The sequence below is a fragment of the Amblyomma americanum genome, chromosome 1 (assembly GCF_052857255.1).
Source record: "Amblyomma americanum isolate KBUSLIRL-KWMA chromosome 1, ASM5285725v1, whole genome shotgun sequence".
In the NCBI taxonomy this organism is placed as follows: Eukaryota; Metazoa; Arthropoda; class Arachnida; order Ixodida; family Ixodidae; genus Amblyomma; species Amblyomma americanum.
Window position 1 is genome coordinate 298015484 of NC_135497.1, and position 27278 is coordinate 298042761.

Below are 27278 nucleotides of genomic sequence, written 5' to 3' on the forward strand. Positions count from 1 at the left end.
TCCACTTTTCTGTTGTCACCGTTGGTGGCTTGTTTCTGAGCAGAGCTTCAACCAAAGGAAGCCATAAATCTTTACGCTCATTCTCTGTATCATTATTAACTTGTACCCAGAGAAACTCCATAGGTTAAAGCTAAGGTGGGAGCCAGAGCTTGACGTTGCCAGCCCTCGCCACAGCGACACCTACATGGTATTTGACAACACACAGTTTGGGCAGCTTCATGTTTTATAGGAGCCACATTGTTGGCATCATAGCGTTCCATTAGTGTTCTCTCTGTCAGCCACTGCTGAACTGCTTCTTTGTGTAAAACTGTTGTCGGCATTGCTTCGTCCAGGTGTGAATGACACAACTGCTTGTGTTTCGCTAGTATGTTTCTTTTGGCTGCTTCTGGAGCACATGAGTGAAAACATCTCAAAATGATTGCCACCCGTATCTTCATAGCAGTCTTCACCCTATTTGTTTTTCGGCAGGAAACATACCGGGAGCCGTTGATGGGCCTTTCTCAGTGCTGATGTGCATCACAATGATGCGGTGGCCCTTCCCTGGCAGCCTGCTCCAGGCCATGGTTGTCCTGATCTTGGCACAAGCAGCACACGCTCGCTGTTCTGTCCTTCCACCAACACTGCGCTTGCTGCCGTTGCACATATCTCATCCAGGTAAATAATCTGGGAACCTAACATCTTGTACCTTAGGTAGCTTTCCTGCCTTGCAAAAGTGTCTTCTCGTTAAGTGGGCAGTTAGTGTAATTTTATTGCGCGTTTTCTTTTGTCAAACGATGCGCTAGACATTAGAATACATGAGTTACCGGGTGATATTTTCCTACAACAGCTAAATAATTTGATTGAATTTCTTCTCTCTTGCTGTTTCGGTTTCATTGACTGAACGACGACTGTGACATCAAGTTGATGTTTTGTTCGCGTGATCTCCTAGAAAAACTGTAATATAATCGCTGATATGTATATTCAATTCACTACGACATTTAATCCAGCCTCTTCCAAAACATGGAATGACAAGCCTGTCAGTGATTATATTAAAGTTTTTCCAGTTGATCACGTGGCCAAAACATCAACTTGACGTCACAGTCGTCCTTCGGTCGATGAAACCGAAACAGCGTAAAGAAGAAATTCAATTATAAATTATTTAGCGGTCGTACACAAATACCACAGGGTGCTTCATGTATACGAATGTCTAAGATATCGTTCGAAAGAAGAAAACACGCAAGAAAAAATTTGGTGTCTATAGTCCTTTAAAGGGCTGCAGACACAAAATTTTAAACGCAATGAACGGCATGAGATTGAGAGAGAGAAAGACTTTATTGTGCAGAGGAATTCGGGCCTCCCAGGACCCCTGGGTCCCCGCACGAGACCACACCGCACTCAAACGCTCATGGCTAAAAGGTCCATGACGCTGGCCGCACAGGTGGCGACGATCTTCTGTCGTGCCTGATCTGTGGAGCGTAGTGAGGTCTCCCAGTCCTCCCATGTTTGGAGTGGCTCCGGCCTGCTGGGTGTAGGGGAAGCCGGACAGATCCCGAGGATATCAGTCAGGTTTGCCTTCTGTGCATTGCACAGAGGGCAGGAAGGTGGGATGGGTCGGTAGTGGGAGAGGAGAGAGGGGGTAGTTACGGTATGATTTCTTTCATGGGCGTAAGAAATTGCCATCTCGCAAGTGTCTGGCACATTCTTTGAGGGGAACATAAGTTATTGCTGGTTTTAATGCTGTCCGATGAGCCTCTCGCCATTTCCACCCACATCGGGCTGCCTCCGCGGCTCAGTGGCTATGGCGCTTGACTGCTGACCTGAAAGACGCGAGTTCGATCCCGGTCACGGTGGTCGAATTTCGATGGAGGTGAAATTCTAGAGGCCCGTGTACCGCGCAATATCAGTGCACATTAAAGAACCCCAGGTGCTGGAAATTTCCGAAGCCCTTCACTACAACGTCCCTCATAGCCTGAGTCGCTTTGGGACGTTTAACCCCCATAAACCAAACCATTTCCACCCACATCGAGTGATGTAATGGTGCACTTGCTTTAATTATTGTGACGTCGCTAATCTCAGGTGTTGTTCACTTCAGCGCTGGCGCTGACTGAGACCAAAGGCTTTGTGTACAAAATGGTTTGTAATTAATTATTCACACTGTGCACTCGTGTTTTGCGCTTATTTTCGTGATTGCTAGGCCCGTAGGCCTCTTTGAAGGTAAATAAACTGACACCGAAAAACTTTGTGTCTGGACCCCTTTAAAGCATATGCCATGTAGTTAGCATCTAACATAGTGCTGGGAAAAGTTGTGCATGCATGACCTCAATGTCAGCTCTGGGAAGTTGTCATACAGGGTGCTACGCCACTAATCTCCACTTCCTGGCCATTCTGTGCTGGGTGTCGACCACTTCCACCTGCTTACTCTTGCCTCTCCTTCTTTCCATTAAACGCTGTCCATTCACTGACACCAATCATTTTGCTGACAAATGCACATGTTCCATTCACAGTATGTCCCAAGTCTCTATCTTGCCAGAACTGTAGCAATTAAAAATTTTCTCTCATTGAATTACGAGAAAAAAAATCTGCACTTGTTTGCTTCTTATTCAAGTGCCTTAGGTGTACAGCAGACGTGTTCAACAAGGAAGATTGTCGCCATGCTGGGATCTATGATGAACGATCAAACGCATTTTACATAGCACATAATTTGACACAGACGCATGATAACTATAGGCCATGCTCATGGCATTGGCTGCCCCGCCTTTTGGCCAGGCCGCGAAGCGTGATCAGGTCGTGTCTGCTGCTCTCTCTGTCCATTTCAGCGCGCTTTTGCGATGCGCTTGTGTTTTGATATTATTACATAGTGTGGAGTATTGATTAGTCACAAATATATTTTCATGTAAGTCTTCACTGACGTAAAGGGTCGTACTTCTGCGCAGCTGGCTGCTCGAAAACGTTTAAGATTTTCCAGGAACATGTCCTTGGGTCCCCTCTGTGACTTCGCTCGTCAGCGGTTTTTTCAGCAGCGCAGGGGACAAAGGACGTGACAAGTGCACAGACACGGCGCTGAACTTACAACTGGTTTATTGAGGTGATTTTCACTACTTTAATACAGTGGCAACCAATCTCGAATGAAAAGACATACACAAAACAGATTGACGAAAATGACAATTCCTGAGCACAGGTGTACAGTGGCACAAGACCAGCTGCGCACGTTTTTCTATTCTCATCAAGGAAACGTAGTTCTTTATCAGACAGAGCTATTGAGGCAACGCTTACGCATTCGTCTTTGAATTTATGGATTTCATGAGCTTCAATGATTTCACGAGTGATTTTGCCTCTACAGAGAATGGCTCTTCCTGAGAGCACACAGCGGCGCATCTTCAGCTCATGGTGCACTTGAATGGCGGCGGTGGTCTCAGACGGCAGACAGGACTACGGAATTCTTATGGCGCTGCGCGCTGCCACAGCTTCGAGCCATCACTAAGAAGACGCATCAGGAAAGCTTCAGTCCGGTCCACACCTATGGTGAAGTGTCCTTGCCGGAACAAGTACAAGGCGTCCTTAGACGAGGACCAAAGTTTGCAGTGGAACCCAGGCGATCGGCACCGGAACTTCTTGAGATGGTGAGACAAGTTTCCAGCCTAGCAGCTGCTCCGGAAGTGGACCGATGTGTTTCAGATGGAGTGGACATTTTGGCAAAGTGTAAACCTACCAGGTGTAGAATTCCAATCAAATTCACCGTTTCGTTTTTAAAGAACAACTCGCTGACCCTATTAGAGGTTGGTAAAGAGGGAGGTTTTGCTGTGATGCCAAAAGCGCTCTACTTATCGAAGGCAGAAAATGCTATCAGTTCGACTTTCCGGCAGAGAAGCGATGTCGCTCTAAGTAAAGTGAAAGCCCCAGCATGGAAAACGTGTGCACAAATGAATTTGGAATCCCTAGCCAAGTGTATGGAGAAAAGCAAGGGGTCCTGCTTAAAGATATTCTTCACAGCCAAAACTCACAAGCTGGACTGCCCACTTCGAGCAATAGTCACCGAGGATGGCACATGGAAAAAGTCTGTCGTGTTATTTTTTGCAAGACAAGCTGAACCTCTTAACCATTGACGACCCTTTTCAGGTGAACAGTTCTAACCAAGTAATCGCTTTCTTGCAACAAAACCCAGGGAAAGGCTTTTCGGCCTGCTCTATCGATATAAAAGATTTATATTATTCCCATCCGCAAAAGAAACTGCTGGCAAGCGTTGTAGAATGCATTGGTTCCTTTGGTGTGGTAGCTTTCCAGAATTCTGCAGGCATCAGCAATAGCAACTTCTTGGAACTCCTTACTATTTACCTTAGCTCGACATTTTCCACCTGGAATGAATCTGTTTACCTCCGGAGCAATGGCGTCTGCATTGGTTCATGCATAGCTCCGATACTAAGCGACATTTATCTCGCGCACCATGACAGGCTCCTTGATAGTCAACTAGACGAAAGCGTGGCTCGTGTTTTCAGGTTTGTAGATGATTTTTTAGTTTTGATGACATGTGCAGTTACTGACGCAGAGGCCTCGGTCTCGAAAGTTTTGTCAATTTTTCACACCTGTCTTGACGCTCTTGTTTTGACGCATGAAACGCCTTCTGAAGGAAAGTTACGTTTTTTAGATCTTGCCATGTTCCTCAAAAATAGCCATGTGTGCTGGCGTTACGAGCCACGATGCCAGAAGCCCCTCACGCCTTTCGCATCTGCACATTCTAAGCTTGTAAAGCGCGGCATCGCAAAGTTGTGTTTAAGAAATGCCCTAGAAAAATCATGCCATCATGCGAATCAAGACAGATATCAAAATCAGGTGGTACGCTTACAAGCAGCAGGATACCCTTCCGACCTTTTGATTGCAATATCAGAGAGCCTGCTAAGAGAAATCATTAATTCAGGCCGCAGAGATTCCACTGAAAGGCCCAAGGAAGAAAAAAGAAAGTATGTGGTCATTCCTTATCTACACCGCATTTCACATAATCTGAAAAGGGTGGGAGCGCGTGCCGATGTAAGCGTTGTTTTTTTCCGCGCCCGATACGCTCTCCAAACTCTGCCATATTGTAAACAGCAGCAATGAAAGGATGGTTGGCTGCGATAAGAAACACCAAAAAGGTTTTGTACCATGTAGCAGCAATGTTGTGTACAGGTTTCCGCTTACATGTGGCAAGCACTACACGGGGCAAACTGGTCGTTGCCTCAACGACCGGCTGCGGGAACACAACAACAACGTGAGCGGCACCGCTTCCCGTCACCTTGGCATTCATTGCAGAGACTGCACAGAGGAAAGAAAAAAGAACAAAAAACCGCCGTGTTATCCTGTTTTCACTCAGTGTCGAGTGCTGTCAGATAATAGAACAAAAATCACTCGTGAAATCATTGAAGCTCATGAAATCCATAAATTCAAAGATGAATGCGTAAGCGTTGCCTCAATAGCTCTGTCTGATAAAGAACTACGTTTCCTTGATGAGAATAGAAAAACGTGCGCAGCTGGTCTTGTGCCACTGTAGACCTGTGCTCAGGAATTGTCATTTTCGTCAATCTGTTTTGTGTATCTGTCTTTTCATTTGAGATTGGTTGCCACTGTATTTAAGTTGTGAAAATCACCTCAATAAACCAGTTGTAAGTTCAGCGCCGTGTCTGTGCACTTGTCACGTCCTTTGTCCCTGCGCTGCTGAAAAAACCATGTCACACCAACTTGCCCAAGCTTCTGCAGTATCAGCGTCAGCGGTAGATCGTGGCTGCTCGACGAGAAAAATAAAAATTTGCGTCGTATTGAATTTGTACGCTAGAGCGTTAAATGCTTTTCTTGTATTTCTGTCTTCCCCCACATTCAGTGATCATTTCGATGCGTACTTGCTTCGTCATGGCTCGCAAGGTGCAAAACAGGCGGGCTGTTTGCAAATGTGACAGGTCACCCACCTTTCGATCTAAGCGCGCTTTTAAAGGAAAAAGGGTCGATGCGAGAAGCAGAGCCGGGGGACGCGGAGGCAAGTTGTGAGTGGCTCACTGCTTCTGTATGCTTCTAACAATGAGTTAGCTGTATCGAGAAGCAGGAGATGGCTGAATAGAATGCAGCACACAAGTACTAGTTGTTTTTATCAAAGGCAGTGCCCGTATTGCAGTTTGCCGTTGCTGCCTTGGATGTCGTCACACTCATGTCGGACATTTATAAGAATTGACGTTCCACTCCAACCTGCGTATAAGCACAAAAACTGATGCATGTGCTTGTATTAAAGGAATGCAGCTGCAGGTGTCCTTTGCCTGCTTACAGCGTGAAGGTTGAGGAGCTTCAGTTGTTTATTCGTTCTCAGCGAAGACAAAACAGCATGCCTGAAGAATTATTAAGCGAATAGTTAAAGCAAGTATTGTATTCTTTAGTGCGACAGGAAAGCAGTCCATAGAAAAAGCAGCTAGATGAATATTTAGAAGTACCCACCACATGGCTTTGTGGCTTTGGCGTTCGGCTGCTGATCTCAGGGTCGCGGGTTCCATCCCGATCCTGCTGCAGTGGCAGTATTTCGACGGTGGCAAAACATAAAAACAATGGTGTGCTGTGCGACGTCAATGCACGTTGAAGAACACCATGCGGTCTAAATTAATCCGGAGCCGTCCACTGTGGTGTTCTTCATAGCCCATGTGTTGCTTCAAGAAGTTAAACCTGGCATAGCACTTCCAAAGTTTGAAGCCTGATAAGTTGGTGATGTAAAGTCTTAATTTGCAGTGCAAGAGATGTTAGCGCTGGTTTACTATTGTGATGCATCCCAGAGCCGATGTGCTACATAGTTATGTTTTGTGAAACTCGTATGTGTTAATGAATATGAGGGCCGCTGGCACTGTTTGCTCTGAAATTTTCTTCATTATTCATGGCGTGGTGTGCACAATTCCTCCACTTTTCTGCTGTCACCGTTGGTGGCTTGTTTCTGAGCAGAGCTTCAACCAAAGGAAGCCATAAATCTTTATGCTCATTCTTGGTATCATTATTAACTTGTACCCAGAGAAACTCCATAGGTTAAAGCTAAGGTGGGAGCCAGAGCTTGACGTTGCCAGCCCTCGCCACAGCGACACCTACATGGTATTTGACAACACACAGCTTGGGCAGCTTCATGATTTATAGGAGCCACATTGTTGGCATCATAGCGTTCCATTAGTGTTCTCTCTGTCAGCTACTGCTGAACTGCTTCTTTGTGTAAAACTGTTGTCGGCATTGCTTCGTCCAGGTGTGAATGACACAACTGCTTGTGTTTCGCTAGTATGTTTCTTTTGGCTGCTTCTGGAGCACATGAGTGAAAACATCTCAAAATGATTGCCACCCGTATCTTCATAGCAGTCTTCACCCTATTTGTTTTTCTGCAGGAAACATACAGGGAGCCGTTGATGGGCCTTTCTCACTGCTCATGTGCATCACAATGATGCGGTGGCCCTTCCCTGGCAGCCTGCTCCAGGCCATGGTTGTCCTGATCTTGGCACAAGCAGCACACGCTCGCTGTTCTGTCCTACCACCAACACTGCGCTTGCTGCCGTTGCACATATCTCATCCAGGTAAATAATCTGGGAACCTGCCATCTTGTACCTTAGGTAGCTTTTCCTGCCTTGCGAAAGTGTCTTCTCTTTCAGTGGGCAGTTAGTGTAATTTTATTGCGCGTTTTGTTTTGTCAAACGATGCGCTAGACATTAGAATACATGAGTTACCGGGTGATATTTTCCTACAACAGCTAAATAATTTGATTGAATTTCTTCTCTCTTGCTGTCTCGGTTTCATTGACTGAACGACGACTGTGACGTCAAGTTGATGTTTTGTTCGCGTGATCTCCTAGAAAAACTGTAATATAATCGCTGATATGTATATTCAATTCACTACGACATTTAATCCAGCCTCTTCCAAAACATGGAATGACAAGCCTGTCAGTGATTATATTAAAGTTTTTCCAATTGATCACGTGGCCAAAACATCAACTTGACGTCACAGTCGTCCTTCGGTCGATGAAACCGAAACACCGTGAAGAAAAAATTCAATTATAAACTATTTAGCGTTCGTACACAAATACCACAGGGTGCTTCATGTATACGAATGTCTAAGATATCGTTTGAAAGAAGAAAACACGCAAGAAAAAATTTAGTGTCTATAGTCCTATAAAGTGGTCAGACACAAAATTTTAAACGCAATGAACGGCATGAGAGTGAGAGAGAGAAAGACTTTATTGTGCAGAGGAATTCGGGCCTCCCAGGACCCCTGGGTCCCCGCACGAGACCACACCGCACTCAAACGTTCATGGCTAAAAGGTCCATGACGCTGGCCGCACAGGTGGCGACGATCTTCTGTCGTGCCTGATCTGTGGAGCGTAGTGAGGTCTCCCAGTCCTCCCATGTTGGGAGTGGCTCCGGCCTGCTGGGTGGAGGGGAAGCCGGATAGATCCCGAGGATATCAGTCAGGTTTGCCTTCTGTGCATTGCACACAGGGCAGGAAGGTGGGATATATGGGTCGGTAGTGGGAGAGGAGGTAGGGGTTAGTTACCGTACGATTTCTTTCATGGGCGTAAGAAGTTGCCATCTCGCAAGTGTCTGGCACATTCTTTGAGGGGAACATAAGTTATTGCTGTTTTTAATGCTGTCCGATGAGCCTCTCGCCATTTTCACCCACATTGGGCTGCCTCCGCGGCTCAGTGGTTATGGCGCTTGACTGCTGACCTGAAAGACGCGAGTTCGATCCCGGTCGCGGTGGTCGAATTTCGATGGAGGTGAAATTCTAGAGTCCCGTGTACCGCGCAATATCAGTGCACATTAAAGAACCCCAGGTGGTGGAAATTTCCGAAGCCCTTCACTTCAACGTCCCTCATAGCCTGAATCGCTTTGGGACGTTTAACCCCCATAAATCAAACCATTTCCACCCACATCGAGTGATGTCATGGTGCACTTGCTTTAATTATTGTGACGTCGCTAAACTCAGGTGTTGTTCACTTCAGCGCTGGCGCTGACTGAGACCAAAGGCTTTGTGTACAAAATGGTTTGTAATTAATTATTCACACTGTGCACTGGTGTTTTGCGCTTATTTTCGTGACTGCTAGGCCCGTAGGCCTCTTTGAAGGCAAATAAACTGACACCGAAAAACTTTGTGTCTGGACCCCTTTAAAGCATATGCCATGCAGTTAGCATCTAACATAGTGCTGGGAAAAGTTGTGCATGCATGACCTCAATGCCAGCTTTGGGAAGTTGTCATACAGGGTGCTACGCCGCTAATCTCCACTTCCTGGCCATTCTGTGCTGGGTGTCGACCACTTCCACCTGCTTACTCTTGCCTCTCCTTCTTTCCATTAAACGCTGTCCATGCACTGACACCAATCATTTTGCTGACAAATGCACATGTTTTATTCATAGTATGTCCCAAGTCTCTATCTTGCCAGAACTGTAGCAATTAAAAATTGTTTCTCATTGCATTACGAGAAAAAAAAAACTCCACTTGTTTGCTTCTTAGTCAAGTACCTTATGTGTACAGCAGACATGTTCAACAAGGAAGATTGTCACCATGCTGGGATCTATGATGAAAGATCAAACTCATTTTACATAGAACCTACTTTGACATAGACGCATGAAAACTATGGACCTCCTTTAAACCCGCGACGTCACGAAGATGCGGTGGCGCTGATGTTAGCAGCGACTTTCGCATGGTAGGCAAAACAGGTTCCGCTTGCCCGTGCCGACCGCAGCTGCCACAGCTACCGGCGGCTGCTTCAAGCCTGTGCACTGCAGAAGCAGCATGTATTGACCAGCTGCGTCACGGCTGGATCCGCGTAGTAGCATAAAAAAATATTAAATTAGCCTCGATAGGTTTCTCGCGCATAAATGCCGCATTCGGAAACTGGCTAACAGGCATTGGGCCACGGTAGTAAAGCGCGAAGTCTTGGAGTTGATAGGCACTGCCACTCAATGCACTTAATAGCATGCAAGTTACTGCGTTCATTCACCTGAACTTCAGGATAGTAGGCTGATAATTGCTGAAGGAAAAAAAAGACATATGCAGCTGCACACGTACTTATCACCTTGAGCCGGAGTGCACGGGGCGCCGACAGGTTCCCTCGCCCCCAAGGAATGCGTTTTTTTTTGTTCGCCGCGGTGGCTCAGTGGTTAGGGCGCTCGACTACTGATCCGGAGTTCCCGGGTTCGAACCCGACCGCGGCGGCGGCGTTTTTATGGAGGAAAAACGCTAAGGCGCCCGTGTGCTGTGCGATGTCAGTGCACGTTAAAGATCCCCAGGTGGTCGAAATTATTCCGGAGCCCTCCACTACGGCACCTCTTCTTCCTTTCTTCTTTCACTCCCTCCTTTACCCTTCCCTTACGGCGCGGTTCAGGTGTCCAACGATATATGAGACAGATACTGCGCCATTTCCTTTCCATCCAAAACCAATTATTATTATTTTGTTAATAGCACACCATGTTTTAATGGCGCGTTTTATTACATTTATTATTTACTTGAAACTGTTCCTTGATATGACGACGTAAGTATTTCATTCGAGTAGAAAGAAGTCTGGTAACTTGTGTCAATCTTGCGCGGTCGCGTTGGTGTGCTTAGAATAGCGTACCTTAGTGTGCTAAACGCCATATGCTTTTTCATTGCATCATGCATGTGTCATGTTTCATGAGGTAGTACATGATCGAGAAGCTTGTTTGGAAAGAAGCAGCCGCAGGCGTGCTACTAACAGACACGTGGCGAGATTGAGAGGGGACGCGGCAATGAAAAGTGTTTTCGTTATTCATGCATGCGATATGTAACTAAACTTGGTGAAAATATGAAATTCCTACGCTAGTTTCAGTAATTCCGTTTATTTATAGCTATACCTGGTGCAGTTCTGGGTAATTATAATTAACACCGTCGAAAAGTCCCTCCAAGGTCTCAAATAATTGAGTAGATAGTGCGCAGCTTTTTAATGCCAGCATGTACATAAAGCCCTGTTCTGTACGATGACGCGATTAGTTCTTTTTCTATATGATCAGTACTTATGCATGCATAGTTACATGAAAACGTTTCTTACAAGAAATAACTAACACAGTACTTACTGCACGTGTAGGGAAAAAAAATCTAGAGATTTATTACGCGCCTCAGCGTCTCAGGAATAGTTTGCGACAAATGGAATCATTTGATTTTCATGCGAATTACGAAGGTGAGTGATCCAGTCGCAGAAAATGTGAGAGGTCACAAAACGAACCTTAAAGTTCATTCCCTCGTTTATGGCATCTTCGCTTTCGCTTTGGTCAAAGAAATGCGGCACTGAAATCAGAGAAATTACCTCACAATTTTTGACGACCACACTTCTAAAAAGCGTAATTTATAAATTTGTACTCAATATTTTGCTAGAATTTTTTGTCACGAAACTAGACTTCAGGGCTAGGAAAGAAAATAATTCTAGAAATCAAAAATTTTCACCAAATCGACCAGCTTGTCACGAGGACAAGTCGGCTTGGCTGGTGCGTGGTCGTGCGGCTAAAAACAGCGCTAAGCGAGACAGGAGATCAGGGACACGACGCTGTCCACACTTCTCGCACAGCGCGACACGTACGTATGTCAGCAGACGATGAGCGCATGTCTGCTCCGACGAAACAAGGCCAGCGCTTCCCCTCACTATTGTCCTAGTGCAGAGTGTAAAACTAGTGCAGTGACACTAGTGCAGTGTCAAAACTTGTTTTATTCAATGCCTAGCGCATAAATAAACGGCAGGAACGCTTTCTACATGTTTACTGCTAACCATATGTACAATACAGTGGCAAAATATTTCTCTTTATAGGCCGCACATGGCCAACGCGAGCTCGTGTACTTCAACAAATTACAAGTTGGAAGCATCGACCATTGCTATGATTCGCAGAAACTGGAAACGCGCCTACAAGCCTTGAAAACCCGCGCTCAACACCTATCCGCGACGCCACTCCTCGACCTTTTGCCTACCACGAGCTCGCTAGCGACTGCAGCGCCACCTCGTTTGTTTACAAACATCTTGCATTGGCTGCGTGAGCGGGTCGTGTCTGCTGCTCTCCCTGTCCGTTTCAGCGCGCTGTTGTGATGAGCTTGTGTTTTGATATTACATAGTGTGGAGTATTGATTAGTCACGAATATATTTTCATGTAAGTCTTCAGTGACGTAAAGGGTCGTACTTCTGCGCAGCTGGCTGCTCGAAAACTTTTAAAATTTTCCAGAAACATGTCCTTGTGTCCTCTCCGTACCTTCGCTCGTCAGCGGTAGATCGTGGCTGCTCGAGGAGGAAAATAAAAATTTGCGTCGTATTGAATTTGTACGCTAGAGCGTTAAATGCTTTTCTTGTATATCTGTCTTTCCCCACATTCAGTGATCATTTCGTTGCGTACTTGCCTCGTCATGGCTCGCAAGGGGCAAAACAGGCGCGTTGTTTGCAAATGTGACAGGTCCCCACCTTTCGATGTAAGCGCGCTTTTAAAGGCAAAAGAATCGATGCGAGAAGCAGAGCCGGAGGCCCCGGAGCCAAGTTGTGAGTGGCTCACTGCTTCTGTATGCTTCTAACAATGAGTTAGCTGTATCGAGAAGCAGGAGATGGCTGAATAGAATGCACCACACAAGTAAGTTTTTATCAAAGGCAGTGCCCGTATTGCAGCTTGCGGTTGCTGTCTTGTGTCTGTATGGATGTCGTCATACTCATGTCGGGCATTTATAAGAATTGACGTGCCACTCCAACCTGCGTATAACCACAAAAACCGATGCATGGGCTTGTATTAAAGGAATGCAGCTGCAGGTGTCCTTTGCCTGCTGACAGCGTGAAGGTTGAGGAGCCTCAGTTGCTTATTCGTTCTCAGCGAAGACAAAACAGCATGCCTGAAGAATTATTAAGCGAATAGTTAAAGCAAGTATTGTATTCTTTAGTGCGACAGGAAAGGAGTTCATAGAAAAAGCAGCTAGATGAATATTTGCAAGCACCCAACACATGGCTTAGTGGCTTTGGCGTTCGGCTGCTGATCTCAGGGTCGCGGGTTCGATCCCGATCCTGCTGCAGTGGCAGTATTTTCGACGGTGGCAAAACATAAAAACAATGGTGTGCTGTGCGACGTGAATGCACGTTGAAGAACCCCATGCGGTCTAAATTAATCCGGAGCCGTCCACTGTGGTGTTCTTCATAGACCATGTGTTGCTTCAGGATGTTAAACCTGGCATACCACTTCCAAAGTTTGGAAGCCTGATACCTTGGTGATGTAAAGTCTTAATTTGCAGTGCAAGAAATGTCAGCGCTGGTTTACTGTTGTGATGCATCCCAGAGCCGATGTGCTACATAGTTATGTGTTGTGAAACTCGTATGTGTTAATGAATATGAGGGCCGCTGGTAGAGTTTGCTCTGAATTTTTCTTCATTATTCATGGCGTGGTGTGCACAATTCCTCCACTTTTCTGTTGTCACCGTTGGTGGCTTGTTTCTGAGCAGAGCTTCAACCAAAGGAAGCCATAAATCTTTACGCTCATTCTCTGTATCATTATTAACTTGTACCCAGAGAAACTCCATAGGTTAAAGCTAAGGTGGGAGCCAGAGCTTGACGTTGCCAGCCCTCGCCACAGCGACACCTACATGGTATTTGACAACACACAGTTTGGGCAGCTTCATGTTTTATAGGAGCCACATTGTTGGCATCATAGCGTTCCATTAGTGTTCTCTCTGTCAGCCACTGCTGAACTGCTTCTTTGTGTAAAACTGTTGTCGGCATTGCTTCGTCCAGGTGTGAATGACACAACTGCTTGTGTTTCGCTAGTATGTTTCTTTTGGCTGCTTCTGGAGCACATGAGTGAAAACATCTCAAAATGATTGCCACCCGTATCTTCATAGCAGTCTTCACCCTATTTGTTTTTCGGCAGGAAACATACCGGGAGCCGTTGATGGGCCTTTCTCAGTGCTGATGTGCATCACAATGATGCGGTGGCCCTTCCCTGGCAGCCTGCTCCAGGCCATGGTTGTCCTGATCTTGGCACAAGCAGCACACGCTCGCTGTTCTGTCCTTCCACCAACACTGCGCTTGCTGCCGTTGCACATATCTCATCCAGGTAAATAATCTGGGAACCTAACATCTTGTACCTTAGGTAGCTTTCCTGCCTTGCAAAAGTGTCTTCTCGTTAAGTGGGCAGTTAGTGTAATTTTATTGCGCGTTTTCTTTTGTCAAACGATGCGCTAGACATTAGAATACATGAGTTACCGGGTGATATTTTCCTACAACAGCTAAATAATTTGATTGAATTTCTTCTCTCTTGCTGTTTCGGTTTCATTGACTGAACGACGACTGTGACATCAAGTTGATGTTTTGTTCGCGTGATCTCCTAGAAAAACTGTAATATAATCGCTGATATGTATATTCAATTCACTACGACATTTAATCCAGCCTCTTCCAAAACATGGAATGACAAGCCTGTCAGTGATTATATTAAAGTTTTTCCAGTTGATCACGTGGCCAAAACATCAACTTGACGTCACAGTCGTCCTTCGGTCGATGAAACCGAAACAGCGTAAAGAAGAAATTCAATTATAAATTATTTAGCGGTCGTACACAAATACCACAGGGTGCTTCATGTATACGAATGTCTAAGATATCGTTCGAAAGAAGAAAACACGCAAGAAAAAATTTGGTGTCTATAGTCCTTTAAAGGGCTGCAGACACAAAATTTTAAACGCAATGAACGGCATGAGATTGAGAGAGAGAAAGACTTTATTGTGCAGAGGAATTCGGGCCTCCCAGGACCCCTGGGTCCCCGCACGAGACCACACCGCACTCAAACGCTCATGGCTAAAAGGTCCATGACGCTGGCCGCACAGGTGGCGACGATCTTCTGTCGTGCCTGATCTGTGGAGCGTAGTGAGGTCTCCCAGTCCTCCCATGTTTGGAGTGGCTCCGGCCTGCTGGGTGTAGGGGAAGCCGGACAGATCCCGAGGATATCAGTCAGGTTTGCCTTCTGTGCATTGCACAGAGGGCAGGAAGGTGGGATGGGTCGGTAGTGGGAGAGGAGAGAGGGGGTAGTTACGGTATGATTTCTTTCATGGGCGTAAGAAATTGCCATCTCGCAAGTGTCTGGCACATTCTTTGAGGGGAACATAAGTTATTGCTGGTTTTAATGCTGTCCGATGAGCCTCTCGCCATTTCCACCCACATCGGGCTGCCTCCGCGGCTCAGTGGCTATGGCGCTTGACTGCTGACCTGAAAGACGCGAGTTCGATCCCGGTCACGGTGGTCGAATTTCGATGGAGGTGAAATTCTAGAGGCCCGTGTACCGCGCAATATCAGTGCACATTAAAGAACCCCAGGTGCTGGAAATTTCCGAAGCCCTTCACTACAACGTCCCTCATAGCCTGAGTCGCTTTGGGACGTTTAACCCCCATAAACCAAACCATTTCCACCCACATCGAGTGATGTAATGGTGCACTTGCTTTAATTATTGTGACGTCGCTAATCTCAGGTGTTGTTCACTTCAGCGCTGGCGCTGACTGAGACCAAAGGCTTTGTGTACAAAATGGTTTGTAATTAATTATTCACACTGTGCACTCGTGTTTTGCGCTTATTTTCGTGATTGCTAGGCCCGTAGGCCTCTTTGAAGGTAAATAAACTGACACCGAAAAACTTTGTGTCTGGACCCCTTTAAAGCATATGCCATGTAGTTAGCATCTAACATAGTGCTGGGAAAAGTTGTGCATGCATGACCTCAATGTCAGCTCTGGGAAGTTGTCATACAGGGTGCTACGCCACTAATCTCCACTTCCTGGCCATTCTGTGCTGGGTGTCGACCACTTCCACCTGCTTACTCTTGCCTCTCCTTCTTTCCATTAAACGCTGTCCATTCACTGACACCAATCATTTTGCTGACAAATGCACATGTTCCATTCACAGTATGTCCCAAGTCTCTATCTTGCCAGAACTGTAGCAATTAAAAATTTTCTCTCATTGAATTACGAGAAAAAAAATCTGCACTTGTTTGCTTCTTATTCAAGTGCCTTAGGTGTACAGCAGACGTGTTCAACAAGGAAGATTGTCGCCATGCTGGGATCTATGATGAACGATCAAACGCATTTTACATAGCACATAATTTGACACAGACGCATGATAACTATAGGCCATGCTCATGGCATTGGCTGCCCCGCCTTTTGGCCAGGCCGCGAAGCGTGATCAGGTCGTGTCTGCTGCTCTCTCTGTCCATTTCAGCGCGCTTTTGCGATGCGCTTGTGTTTTGATATTATTACATAGTGTGGAGTATTGATTAGTCACAAATATATTTTCATGTAAGTCTTCACTGACGTAAAGGGTCGTACTTCTGCGCAGCTGGCTGCTCGAAAACGTTTAAGATTTTCCAGGAACATGTCCTTGGGTCCCCTCTGTGACTTCGCTCGTCAGCGGTTTTTTCAGCAGCGCAGGGGACAAAGGACGTGACAAGTGCACAGACACGGCGCTGAACTTACAACTGGTTTATTGAGGTGATTTTCACTACTTTAATACAGTGGCAACCAATCTCGAATGAAAAGACATACACAAAACAGATTGACGAAAATGACAATTCCTGAGCACAGGTGTACAGTGGCACAAGACCAGCTGCGCACGTTTTTCTATTCTCATCAAGGAAACGTAGTTCTTTATCAGACAGAGCTATTGAGGCAACGCTTACGCATTCGTCTTTGAATTTATGGATTTCATGAGCTTCAATGATTTCACGAGTGATTTTGCCTCTACAGAGAATGGCTCTTCCTGAGAGCACACAGCGGCGCATCTTCAGCTCATGGTGCACTTGAATGGCGGCGGTGGTCTCAGACGGCAGACAGGACTACGGAATTCTTATGGCGCTGCGCGCTGCCACAGCTTCGAGCCATCACTAAGAAGACGCATCAGGAAAGCTTCAGTCCGGTCCACACCTATGGTGAAGTGTCCTTGCCGGAACAAGTACAAGGCGTCCTTAGACGAGGACCAAAGTTTGCAGTGGAACCCAGGCGATCGGCACCGGAACTTCTTGAGATGGTGAGACAAGTTTCCAGCCTAGCAGCTGCTCCGGAAGTGGACCGATGTGTTTCAGATGGAGTGGACATTTTGGCAAAGTGTAAACCTACCAGGTGTAGAATTCCAATCAAATTCACCGTTTCGTTTTTAAAGAACAACTCGCTGACCCTATTAGAGGTTGGTAAAGAGGGAGGTTTTGCTGTGATGCCAAAAGCGCTCTACTTATCGAAGGCAGAAAATGCTATCAGTTCGACTTTCCGGCAGAGAAGCGATGTCGCTCTAAGTAAAGTGAAAGCCCCAGCATGGAAAACGTGTGCACAAATGAATTTGGAATCCCTAGCCAAGTGTATGGAGAAAAGCAAGGGGTCCTGCTTAAAGATATTCTTCACAGCCAAAACTCACAAGCTGGACTGCCCACTTCGAGCAATAGTCACCGAGGATGGCACATGGAAAAAGTCTGTCGTGTTATTTTTTGCAAGACAAGCTGAACCTCTTAACCATTGACGACCCTTTTCAGGTGAACAGTTCTAACCAAGTAATCGCTTTCTTGCAACAAAACCCAGGGAAAGGCTTTTCGGCCTGCTCTATCGATATAAAAGATTTATATTATTCCCATCCGCAAAAGAAACTGCTGGCAAGCGTTGTAGAATGCATTGGTTCCTTTGGTGTGGTAGCTTTCCAGAATTCTGCAGGCATCAGCAATAGCAACTTCTTGGAACTCCTTACTATTTACCTTAGCTCGACATTTTCCACCTGGAATGAATCTGTTTACCTCCGGAGCAATGGCGTCTGCATTGGTTCATGCATAGCTCCGATACTAAGCGACATTTATCTCGCGTACCATGACAGGCTCCTTGATAGTAAACTAGACGAAAGCGTGGCTCGTGTTTTCAGGTTTGTAGATGATTTTTTAGTTTTGATGACATGTGCAGTTACTGACGCAGAGGCCTCGGTCTCGAAAGTTTTGTCAATTTTTCACACCTGTCTTGACGCTCTTGTTTTGACGCATGAAACGCCTTCTGAAGGAAAGTTACGTTTTTTAGATCTTGCCATGTTCCTCAAAAATAGCCATGTGTGCTGGCGTTACGAGCCACGATGCCAGAAGCCCCTCACGCCTTTCGCATCTGCACATTCTAAGCTTGTAAAGCGCGGCATCGCAAAGTTGTGTTTAAGAAATGCCCTAGAAAAATCATGCCATCATGCGAATCAAGACAGATATCAAAATCAGGTGGTACGCTTACAAGCAGCAGGATACCCTTCCGACCTTTTGATTGCAATATCAGAGAGCCTGCTAAGAGAAATCATTAATTCAGGCCGCAGAGATTCCACTGAAAGGCCCAAGGAAGAAAAAAGAAAGTATGTGGTTATTCCTTATCTACACCGCATTTCACATAATCTGAAAAGGGTGGGAGCGCGTGCCGATGTAAGCGTTGTTTTTTTCCGCGCCCGATACGCTCTCCAAACTCTGCCATATTGTAAACAGCAGCAATGAAAGGATGGTTGGCTGCGATAAGAAACACCAAAAAGGTTTTGTACCATGTAGCAGCAATGTTGTGTACAGGTTTCCGCTTACATGTGGCAAGCACTACACGGGGCAAACTGGTTGTTGCCTCAACGACCGGCTGCGGGAACACAACAACGTGAGCGGCACCGCTTCCCGTCACCTTGGCATTCATTGCAGAGACTGCACAGAGGAAAGAAAAAAGAACAAAAAACCGCCGTGTTATCCTGTTTTCACTCAGTGTCGAGTGCTGTCAGATAATAGAACAAAAATCACTCGTGAAATCATTGCAGCTCATGAAATCCATAAGTTCAAAGATGAATGCGTAAGCGTTGCCTCAATAGCTCTGTCTGATAAAGAACTACGTTTCCTTGATGAGAATAGAAAAACGTGCGCAGCTGGTCTTGTGCCACTGTACACCTGTGCTCAGGAATTGTCATTTTCGTCAATCTGTTTTGTGTATCTGTCTTTTCATTTGAGATTGGTTGCCACTGTATTTAGGTAGTGAAAATCACCTCAATAAACCAGTTGTAAGTTCAGCGCCGTGTCTGTGCACTTGTCACGTCCTTTGTCTCCTGCGCTGCTGAAAAAACCATGTCACACCAACTTGCCCAAGCTTCTACAGTATCAGCGTCAGCGGTAGATCGTGGCTGCTCGACGAGAAAAATAAAAATTTGTGTCGTATTGAATTTGTGCTCTAGAGCGTTAAATGCTTTTCTTGTATTTCTGTCTTCCCCCACATTCAGTGATCATTTCGATGCGTACTTGCTTCGTCATGGCTCACAAGGTGCAAAACAGGCGCGCTGTTTGCAAATGTGACACGTCGCCCACCTTTCGATGTAAGCGCGCTTTTAAAGGAAAAAGGGTCGATGCGAGAAGCAGAGCCGGGGGACGCGGAGGCAAGTTGTGAGTGGCTCACTGCTTCTGTATGCTTCTAACAATGAGTTTGCTGTATCGAGAAGCAGGAGATGGCTGAAAAGAATGCACCACACAAGTAAGTTGTTTTTATCAAAGGCAGTGCCCGTATTGCAGTTTGGCGTTGCAGTCTTGTGTCTGTATGGATGTCGTCATACACATGTCGGACATTTATAAGAATTGACGTTCCACTCCAACCTGCGTATAACCACAAAAATTGATGCATGGGCTTGTATTAAAGGAATGCAGCTGCAGGTGTCCTTTGCCTGCTTACAGCGTGAAGGTTGAGGAGCCTCAGTTGTTTATTCGTTCTCAGCGAAGACAAAACTGCATGCTTAAAGATTTATTAAGCGAATAGTTAAAGCAAGTATTGTATTCTTTAGTGCGACAGGAAATCAGTCCATAGAAAAAGCAGCTAGATGAAAATTTGGAAGCACCCACCGCATGGCTTAGTGGCTTTGGCGTTCGGCTGCTGATCTCAGGGTCGCGGGTTCGATCCCGATCCTGCTGCAGTGGCAGTATTTCGACGGTGGCAAAACATAAAAACAATGGTGTGCTGTGCGACGTCAATGCACGTTGAAGAACCCCATACGGTCTAAATTAATCCGGAGCCGTTCACTGTGGTGTTCTTCATAGCCCATGTGTTCCTTCAGGAAGTTAAACCTGGCATACCACTTCCAAAGTTTGGAAGCCTGATAACTTGGTGATGTAAAGTCCTAATTTGCAGTGCAAGAGATGTTAGCGCTGGTTTACTATTGTGATGCATCCCAGAGCCGATGTGCTACATAGTTATGTGTTGTGAAACTCGTATGTGTTAATGAATATGAGGGCCGCTGGCAGAGTTTGCTCTGAATTTTTCATCATTATTCATGGCGTGGTGTGCACAATTCCTCCACTTTTCTGCTGTCACCGTTGGTGGCTTGTTTCTGAGCAGAGCTTCAACCAAAGGAAGCCATAAATCTTTATGCTCATTCTTGGTATCATTATTAACTTGTACCCAGAGAAACTCCATAGGTTAAAGCTAAGGTGGGAGCCAGAGCTTGACGTTGCCAGCCCTCGCCACAGCGACACCTACATGGTATTTGACAACACACAGTTTGGGCAGCTTCATGTTTTATAGGAGCCACATTGTTGGCATCATAGCGTTCCATTAGTGTTCTCTCTGTCAGCCACTGCTGAACTGCTTCTTTGTGTAAAGCTGTTGTCGGCATTGCTTCGTCCAGGTGTGAATGACACAACTGCTTGTGTTTCGCTAGCATGTTTCTTTTGGCTGCTTCTGGAGCACATGAGTGAAAACATCTCAAAATGATTGCCACCCGTATCTTCATAGCAGTCTTCACCCTATTTGTTTTTCTACAGGAAACATACCGGGAGCCGTTGATGGGCCTTTCTCATTGCTCATGTGCATCACAGTGATGCGGTGGCCCTTCCCTGGCAGCCTGCTCCAGGCCATGGTTGTCCTGATCTTGGCACAAGCAGCACACGCTCGCTGTTCTGTCCTTCCACCAACACTGCGCTTGCTGCCGTTGCACATATCTCATCCAGGTAAATAATCTGGGAACCTACCATCTTGTACCTTAGGTAGCTTTCCTGCCTTGCGAAAGTGTCTTCTCTTTCAGTTGGCAGTTAGTGTATTTTTATTGCGCGTTTCCTTCTGTCAAACGATGCGTTAGACATTAGAATACATGAGTTACCGTGTGGTATTTTCCTACAAGCGCTAAATAATTTGATTGAATTTCTTCTCTCGTGCTGTTTCGGTTTCATTGACTGAACTACGACTGTGACGTCAAGTTGATGTTTTGTTCGCGTGATCTACTAGAAAAACTGTAATATAATCGCTGATATGTAGATTCAATTCACTACGACATTTAATCCAGCATCTTCCAAAACATGGAATGACAAGCCTGTCAGTGATTATATTAAAGTTTGTCAAGGGATGATTTATTACACACGCTCACAGAGTCCCGCGTGCCGGAGTCCCCCAATAGTCATCTGCAGTTCGCGCACCTAATGCAACGCGCACCGAGCTCACACTTGAGGCCACTTCGACCACACCACTCGGATCACTCCCGCGCTGCCCGCGCACACCTCACGCACATTCCCGCCATAGCCAACCATGCATCCCCTCTCCCTCCAGTGTTGTCAGCCGTCCCTGTGTGTCCCCTGATGGCGCCACCCGCACTGGCCCTTACATCCTCCCCCCCTTAATTCGTGCAAGCAGGCCTCCACGGTGGATGGTATGGCATCAGCTGGTCTGCGTTGGCCACACCCATATACTTTCTTGAGGCAGGGTCTTTGAGTTTAAAGTTGTTCTGACCCACACGGGCAGTGATTAGGTAGGGCCCAGAGCGGCGAGGGGCCAACTTAGAGTGTGCTTTTCGCGGAGCACAAGGTCGCCAACTTTGTAGGTGGTTTGTTGACGATGCTTGTTGTAATGCCTGGCCTGTTCGGCCTTCGCTGATTCTAGGTGTTCCCTGGCCATGGCGAATGCATCCTGCAGGTAAAGGTTTAGCTCTGCAGCGAGTGCATGGGGTGCCGATGCAGAACTTTCAGCACTAATCTGCTGCCTATCTGCCCAAGGTGTACGAAGTTCCCGACCATAGCACAAGAATGGGGGCGTAAACCCTGTGACTACACTCTCTGATGTCCGCATTGCGAAGGCCACCTCAGGGAGTCGCTTGTCCCAATTGCAGTGGGAGGAGCAGTAGTTGACAATGGTCTTCTTGACTGTAGCATTGTGGCGTTCTACAGGCTGTCCAGCAGGTCTGTAGGGGACTGTGTGCCGCTCTTGTATTCCCCAATGTTGCAGCACTCCCTTCCATATCTTGCTGACGAATGGTTTACCGATATCACTGGAGATGGAAAGAGGTGCACCGTGCCGGCAGAAAACTTCCACCATCCTTTCAACGATGGCTTCTGAAGATGGTGCCCGCAGGGGAAAAAGCTCGATAAACTTAGTGAATGTGTCCAGAACTACAAGATTATACTTGTGTTGCCGTGGAGTTCTGGGCAATGGGCCTATCAGATCCACACTGAGGTGCTGCACGGGTGAGGACGCCCAAGTGCTGTCCATAAGTCCCTTTGCCTTCTGGCGACGGGGCTTGAAGACCTGGCACTGCTGACACCCTCGTACATAGCGAGACGTGTCGGAGCGCACCCCCAACCAAGTGAAGCGGCTCTCGATGCGCCTTAAGGTTTTGAAGAAGCCGGCATGTCCACTGAGTGGATGGTCGTGCTCCAGTTTAAGCACCAATTCCCGTAGACGGAGGGGGAGCCACGGCACCGCTTTGCCTCCGCATGTCCAAAGCAGAACCCCATCAGGTGCTATATGGCTCTCCTTGGCCAAGTCGGAGACCATTTTTGCCCTCTTGGGGTCGTCTGGTAGGATCGCCGCCTCAAGGTACTGCAGCAGCTGCTGCAGCAACGGCTCTTTCTGTTGCTCGTGCTTCAGTTTTGCACAGTCGATTAGGGGTGAGGTGTCAACAACTTCAGCCGAGGCAACATCAGCGAAGCGAATGGTGAGCTGTGGTTCCTCGAGTTCTATCGGAAACCATTCTTCTGCCAAGCTTGAAGGCATTGGTTCTGGATGACCAGTTGGAAATCTGCTCAGAGCATCGGCTGGGACGTTAGCTCGGCCTCGGCGATGCCTAACCATGCACCTCAGCCCTTGGAATCGCAAAACCCAGCGTTGCACCCGACCCGACGTGTGTTCAGTGTTGAGCATCCATGCCAGCGATGCGTGATCACAATGAAGCTCAAAAGACGTAAACTCAATGTATGGCCTGAATTTTTCCACAGCCCACACGACTGCCAAACATTCCCATTCTTGCACTGTGTAGTTTTGCTCTGCTGCGCTTAGGGTTCTGCTAATAAACGAGACTGGCCGAAGCAAGCCATCCACCTCCTGAAGTAGAACCGCCGCAATGCCTGTGCCACTAGCATCCGTCTCAATGACGAATGGTCGGTTCAGATCCGGTAGGGTGACAGCCACCTCGCCTGCCAGTGTAGTCTTCAGCAGCTCAAATGCTGCTCGCTGCGCAGCCCCCCACAACCAGTCTGTACCTTTCCTCGACAGCAGTGTTAGAGGTTTTGCCTTGTCGGAGAATGAGGGTATAAAATTCCTGTAGTAGCCAACTAGGCCCAAGAACATTTGGAGTTGTTTGACAGTACGGGGTGGGGGAAACTGAGAGACAGCTTGCACCTTGTCTGGGTCCGGTCTGCACTCACCAGGAGTAATTATGTGCCCAAGGAACTTGAGAGTCTGTTTGCAGAAGGAAACCTTTGCTGGGTTGACTGAGAGGCCGGCCCTGTCAATCCTACGCTACACCTCTGCAATGTGGTCCAGATGTTCTGCCAATGTGTCGGAGTAGATAAGGATATCATCCAAGAAAGCCATGCAGTAGGTATGTTTTATTCCCTCTAGCAGTGTGTCCATTAAAGACTGAAACGTTGCTGGCCCTCCAGCCACTCCAAATGGCATCCTCTTAAACTCAAACATGCCCTTGTGGCATATGATCGCAGTCTTTTGAACGTCCTCCGGTGCTACAGGCACTTGGAAAAAATCTTGTGCAAGGTCCAGACTCGAGAACCATTTGGCACGACCCAACTGTGCAAGGACCCAGTCGGTACGAGGCATTGGGTACCTTGGTACATTTGTCCTGGCATTTAATGGTGTGTAGTCAACTGCTAGGCGGTACCCACCATTCTGTTTCTGCACCAGGACTGGAGCACTGGCCCATGAGCTGGTGCATGGTTCGATAAGGTCTTGCTGCAGCAATTCTTGTATACACTGGTCCATTACTTCCCGCTTTTTTGCGTTTACTGGGCGCAGTTTGCAACGGACTGGACAGTGGTCGCCTGTATCTATTCTATGCGTAATGAGAGATGTGCAGCCGGGGTATTTTTGGAAAACATGTTTATATTGACTGAGGATGGCTTCCAGTCGGTCGCTGTCTGGAGAGGCCCCGCTGTCAGACGTCGCTTGGCTGCAGTTGGCCTCGGGTGGACCATGCTCTTCCAGAGCAAACAGCTGCTGCAAGGAGGTAGCTAGGTCCTCATCCCAGTCTTCCATGACAGGATGCTGCTGTGCAACTTGTGTGGAGCTGTCTTGAGCATGGCCAGCAGCCGCTGTGTGCAGGCGAGAGGGTGCCTTGCTGAACCTCACCAATGGCTGGGGATCCATCCCGAGTGTCCATCCACCGAGGCCTATATGTACAGAAAAGCCCGCTGTTGCAAGGAAGTCTCGTCCCAGAACTATGTCGTGGCAAAGCTTCTCCAACAAGAGGAAGCGCTGTTTCCGGCTGCTACCCTGCCACGGATGCGGCAACGTACAGAGAGTGTTGTCTCCGACCATCCCTCTGCAAGCCGGAGAGTCCGTCTTTCTTCTCTGGTGCTGGCGCCACTTCGTTTCGCCGCCTCGAAGGCTCGCGCGTTCATCAGGCTAACGCTGGCGCCGGTGTCCAGGAGGGCGTAAAATACACTGTCGCCGATTGATACCTCGAGCAGAGGTTCTTTCCCACCGGCCGGCACAACTGCTACGCTCGGCCGTTTCCCGGACAGTTTGCTTGGAGGTGACCGACCTGATCACAGCAGAAGCAGCGCGATCTGGTTCGTGACTTGCCTGTAGGGCATGCGCGCGCTCGATGACCTCTACCACCGCACCGGTGGCAGACAACAGCGTCAGGTGGAGGCATGGGCCATGCGATGACCGGTGTGGAGCGGCCGCTTTCGTTCGTTGAAGCCGGCGACTGGTACTGTGCACGGGGATCTGGCGGGGCCCACAAAGGGGCCTCAGCTCGCAGCGTCGAGCCCGAAGGACGGACCTCGTGTCGGGACGTGAGCACCGCCGTAGGCCGAAGCGACCAGTCATGTCGTGACAAAGCATCGGTTGAGGCCGCCGCGACAGGGCAGTGACGATATGGAGCGCCGGCGTCAACAAAGGCGAGGTCGGGCGCGGCCTGCGTGCTTCGCAGTGGCGGTGGCACGTAACGCAGGCGGTGCCACGCACGCTGCATAAGGAGGCCCGCTGCCTTTGCCATGTCGCGCCGGTTAGCGAATTCCATGTTATTTGTCAGGTCCTGAAAGGTCGGATGCATTTGCCGCCTCACCCGATCAACTTTTCCCGCGTCGGTGACAGGCTCTCCAATACGGTCATAGTACTCTGCTATGACGTGTATGAACTGTTTTAGATTCTCGGCAGGGTGCTGAGTGCGCTCGGCCAGCTCTGCCTTCAATTTCTCCCTGTAGTCGACGGCCGCGAACTCGCCCTTGAAGTCCTCGGCGAAGGAAGCCCAATCTGAGTGGCCACCGATGAACCGCCACCACTGTTTCGCAGAGCCTTCCAACGCCGCAGGGATAAGTTGAAGGCGACGATCGTTCGGGATGCCTCCCAAATCGCAGTACTCGACGAATCGATCCAAGAATGTTTGCGGGGGTTGACTGTCTTCATATCCGATGAATTTCGGTAACGGCCCAGGTGTCTCCCTCATCGTCAAAGCCCGCGACGCGCTAGGCCTAGCTTCATTGGCCTGCTCCATTGGCCTGCTCGATGTCGTGAGCAGAATCTCGCGCACTTGCGCTGCCAGTTGCTCCCGCTCGAGCAGCGTAGTGGCCAGGAGTTGCTGCACCAGGGTCGTCGGGACCGTGGCTGTGACGGAGCTTTCATCAGATGCGGACGTTCCAGCATTGGTCTCCATGTTGGTTCCGTCGGACGGGCCCCCGCGTGTCAAGGGATGATTTATTACACACGCTCACAGAGTCCCTCGTGCCGGAGTCCCCCAATAGTCATCCGCAGTTCGCGCACCTAAGCCCACTTCGACCACGCCACTCGGATCACTCCCGCGCTGCCCGCGCACACCTCACGCACATTCCCGCCATAGCCAACCACGCATCCCCTCTCCCTCCATTGTTGTCAGCCGTCCCTGTGTGTCCCCTGATGGCGCCACCCGCACTGGCCCTTACAAGTTTTTCCAGTTGATCACGTGGCGAAAACGTCAACTTGACGTCACAGTCGTCCTTCGGTCGACGAAACCGAAACAGCGTGAAGAAGAAATTCAATTATAAACTATTTAGCGGTCGTACACAAATACCACAGGGTGCTTCATGTATACGAATGTCTAAGATATCGTTTGAAAGAAGAAAACATGCAAGAAAAAATTTGGTGTCTACAGTCCTTTAAAGGGGTGCAGACACAAAATTTTAAACGCAATGAACGGCATGAGAGTGAGAGAGAGAAAGACTTTATTGTGCAGAGGAATTCGGGCCTCCCAGGACCCCTGGGTCCCCGCACGACCACACCGCACTCAAACGTTCATGGCTAAAAGGTCCATGACGCTGGCCGCACAGGTGGCGACGATCTTCTGTCGTGCCTGATCTGTGGAGCGTAGTGAGGTCTCCCAGTCCTCCCATGTTTGGAGTGGCTCCGGCCTGCTGGGTGGAGGGGAAACCGGACAGATCCCGAAGATATCTGTCATGTTTGCCTTTTGTGCATTGCACACAGGGCAGGAAGGTGGGAAGGGTCGGTAGTGGGAGAGGAGAGAGGGGTTAGTCACCGTACGATTTCTTTCATGGGCGTAAGAAGTTGCCATCTCGCAAGTGTCTGGCACATTCTTTGAGGGGAACATAAGTTATTGCTGTTTTTAATGCTGTCCGATGAGCCTCTCGCCATTTCCACCCACATTGGGCTGCCTCCGCGGCTCAGTGGTTATGGCGCTTGACTGCTGACCTGAAAGACGCGAGTTCGATCCCGGTCGCGGTGGTCGAATTTCGATGGAGGTTAAATTCTAAAGGTCCGTGTACCATGCGACGTCGGTGCACATTAAAGAACCCCAGGTGGTGGAAATTTCCGAAGCCCTTCACTGCAACGTTCCTGATAGACTGAGTCGCTTTGGGACGTTTAACCCCCAT

General features: G+C 47.9%; 1 protein-coding gene across 4 annotated transcripts in view; it reads left to right on the top strand.

Annotated features, from left to right (window-relative positions):
• The window catches only part of LOC144115266 (uncharacterized), a 339847-nt gene that overhangs the window by 280203 nt on the left and 32366 nt on the right, over positions 1-27278 (top strand). For all 4 annotated transcript variants that reach the window (XM_077649571.1, XM_077649574.1, XM_077649573.1 and 1 more), the window contains 4 exons: positions 469-654; positions 7347-7532; positions 13848-14033; positions 20733-20918. In XM_077649571.1, the coding sequence (XP_077505697.1) occupies positions 469-654; positions 7347-7532; positions 13848-14033; positions 20733-20918 (744 nt within the window). The remainder of the gene's footprint in view (positions 1-468; positions 655-7346; positions 7533-13847; positions 14034-20732; positions 20919-27278) is intronic.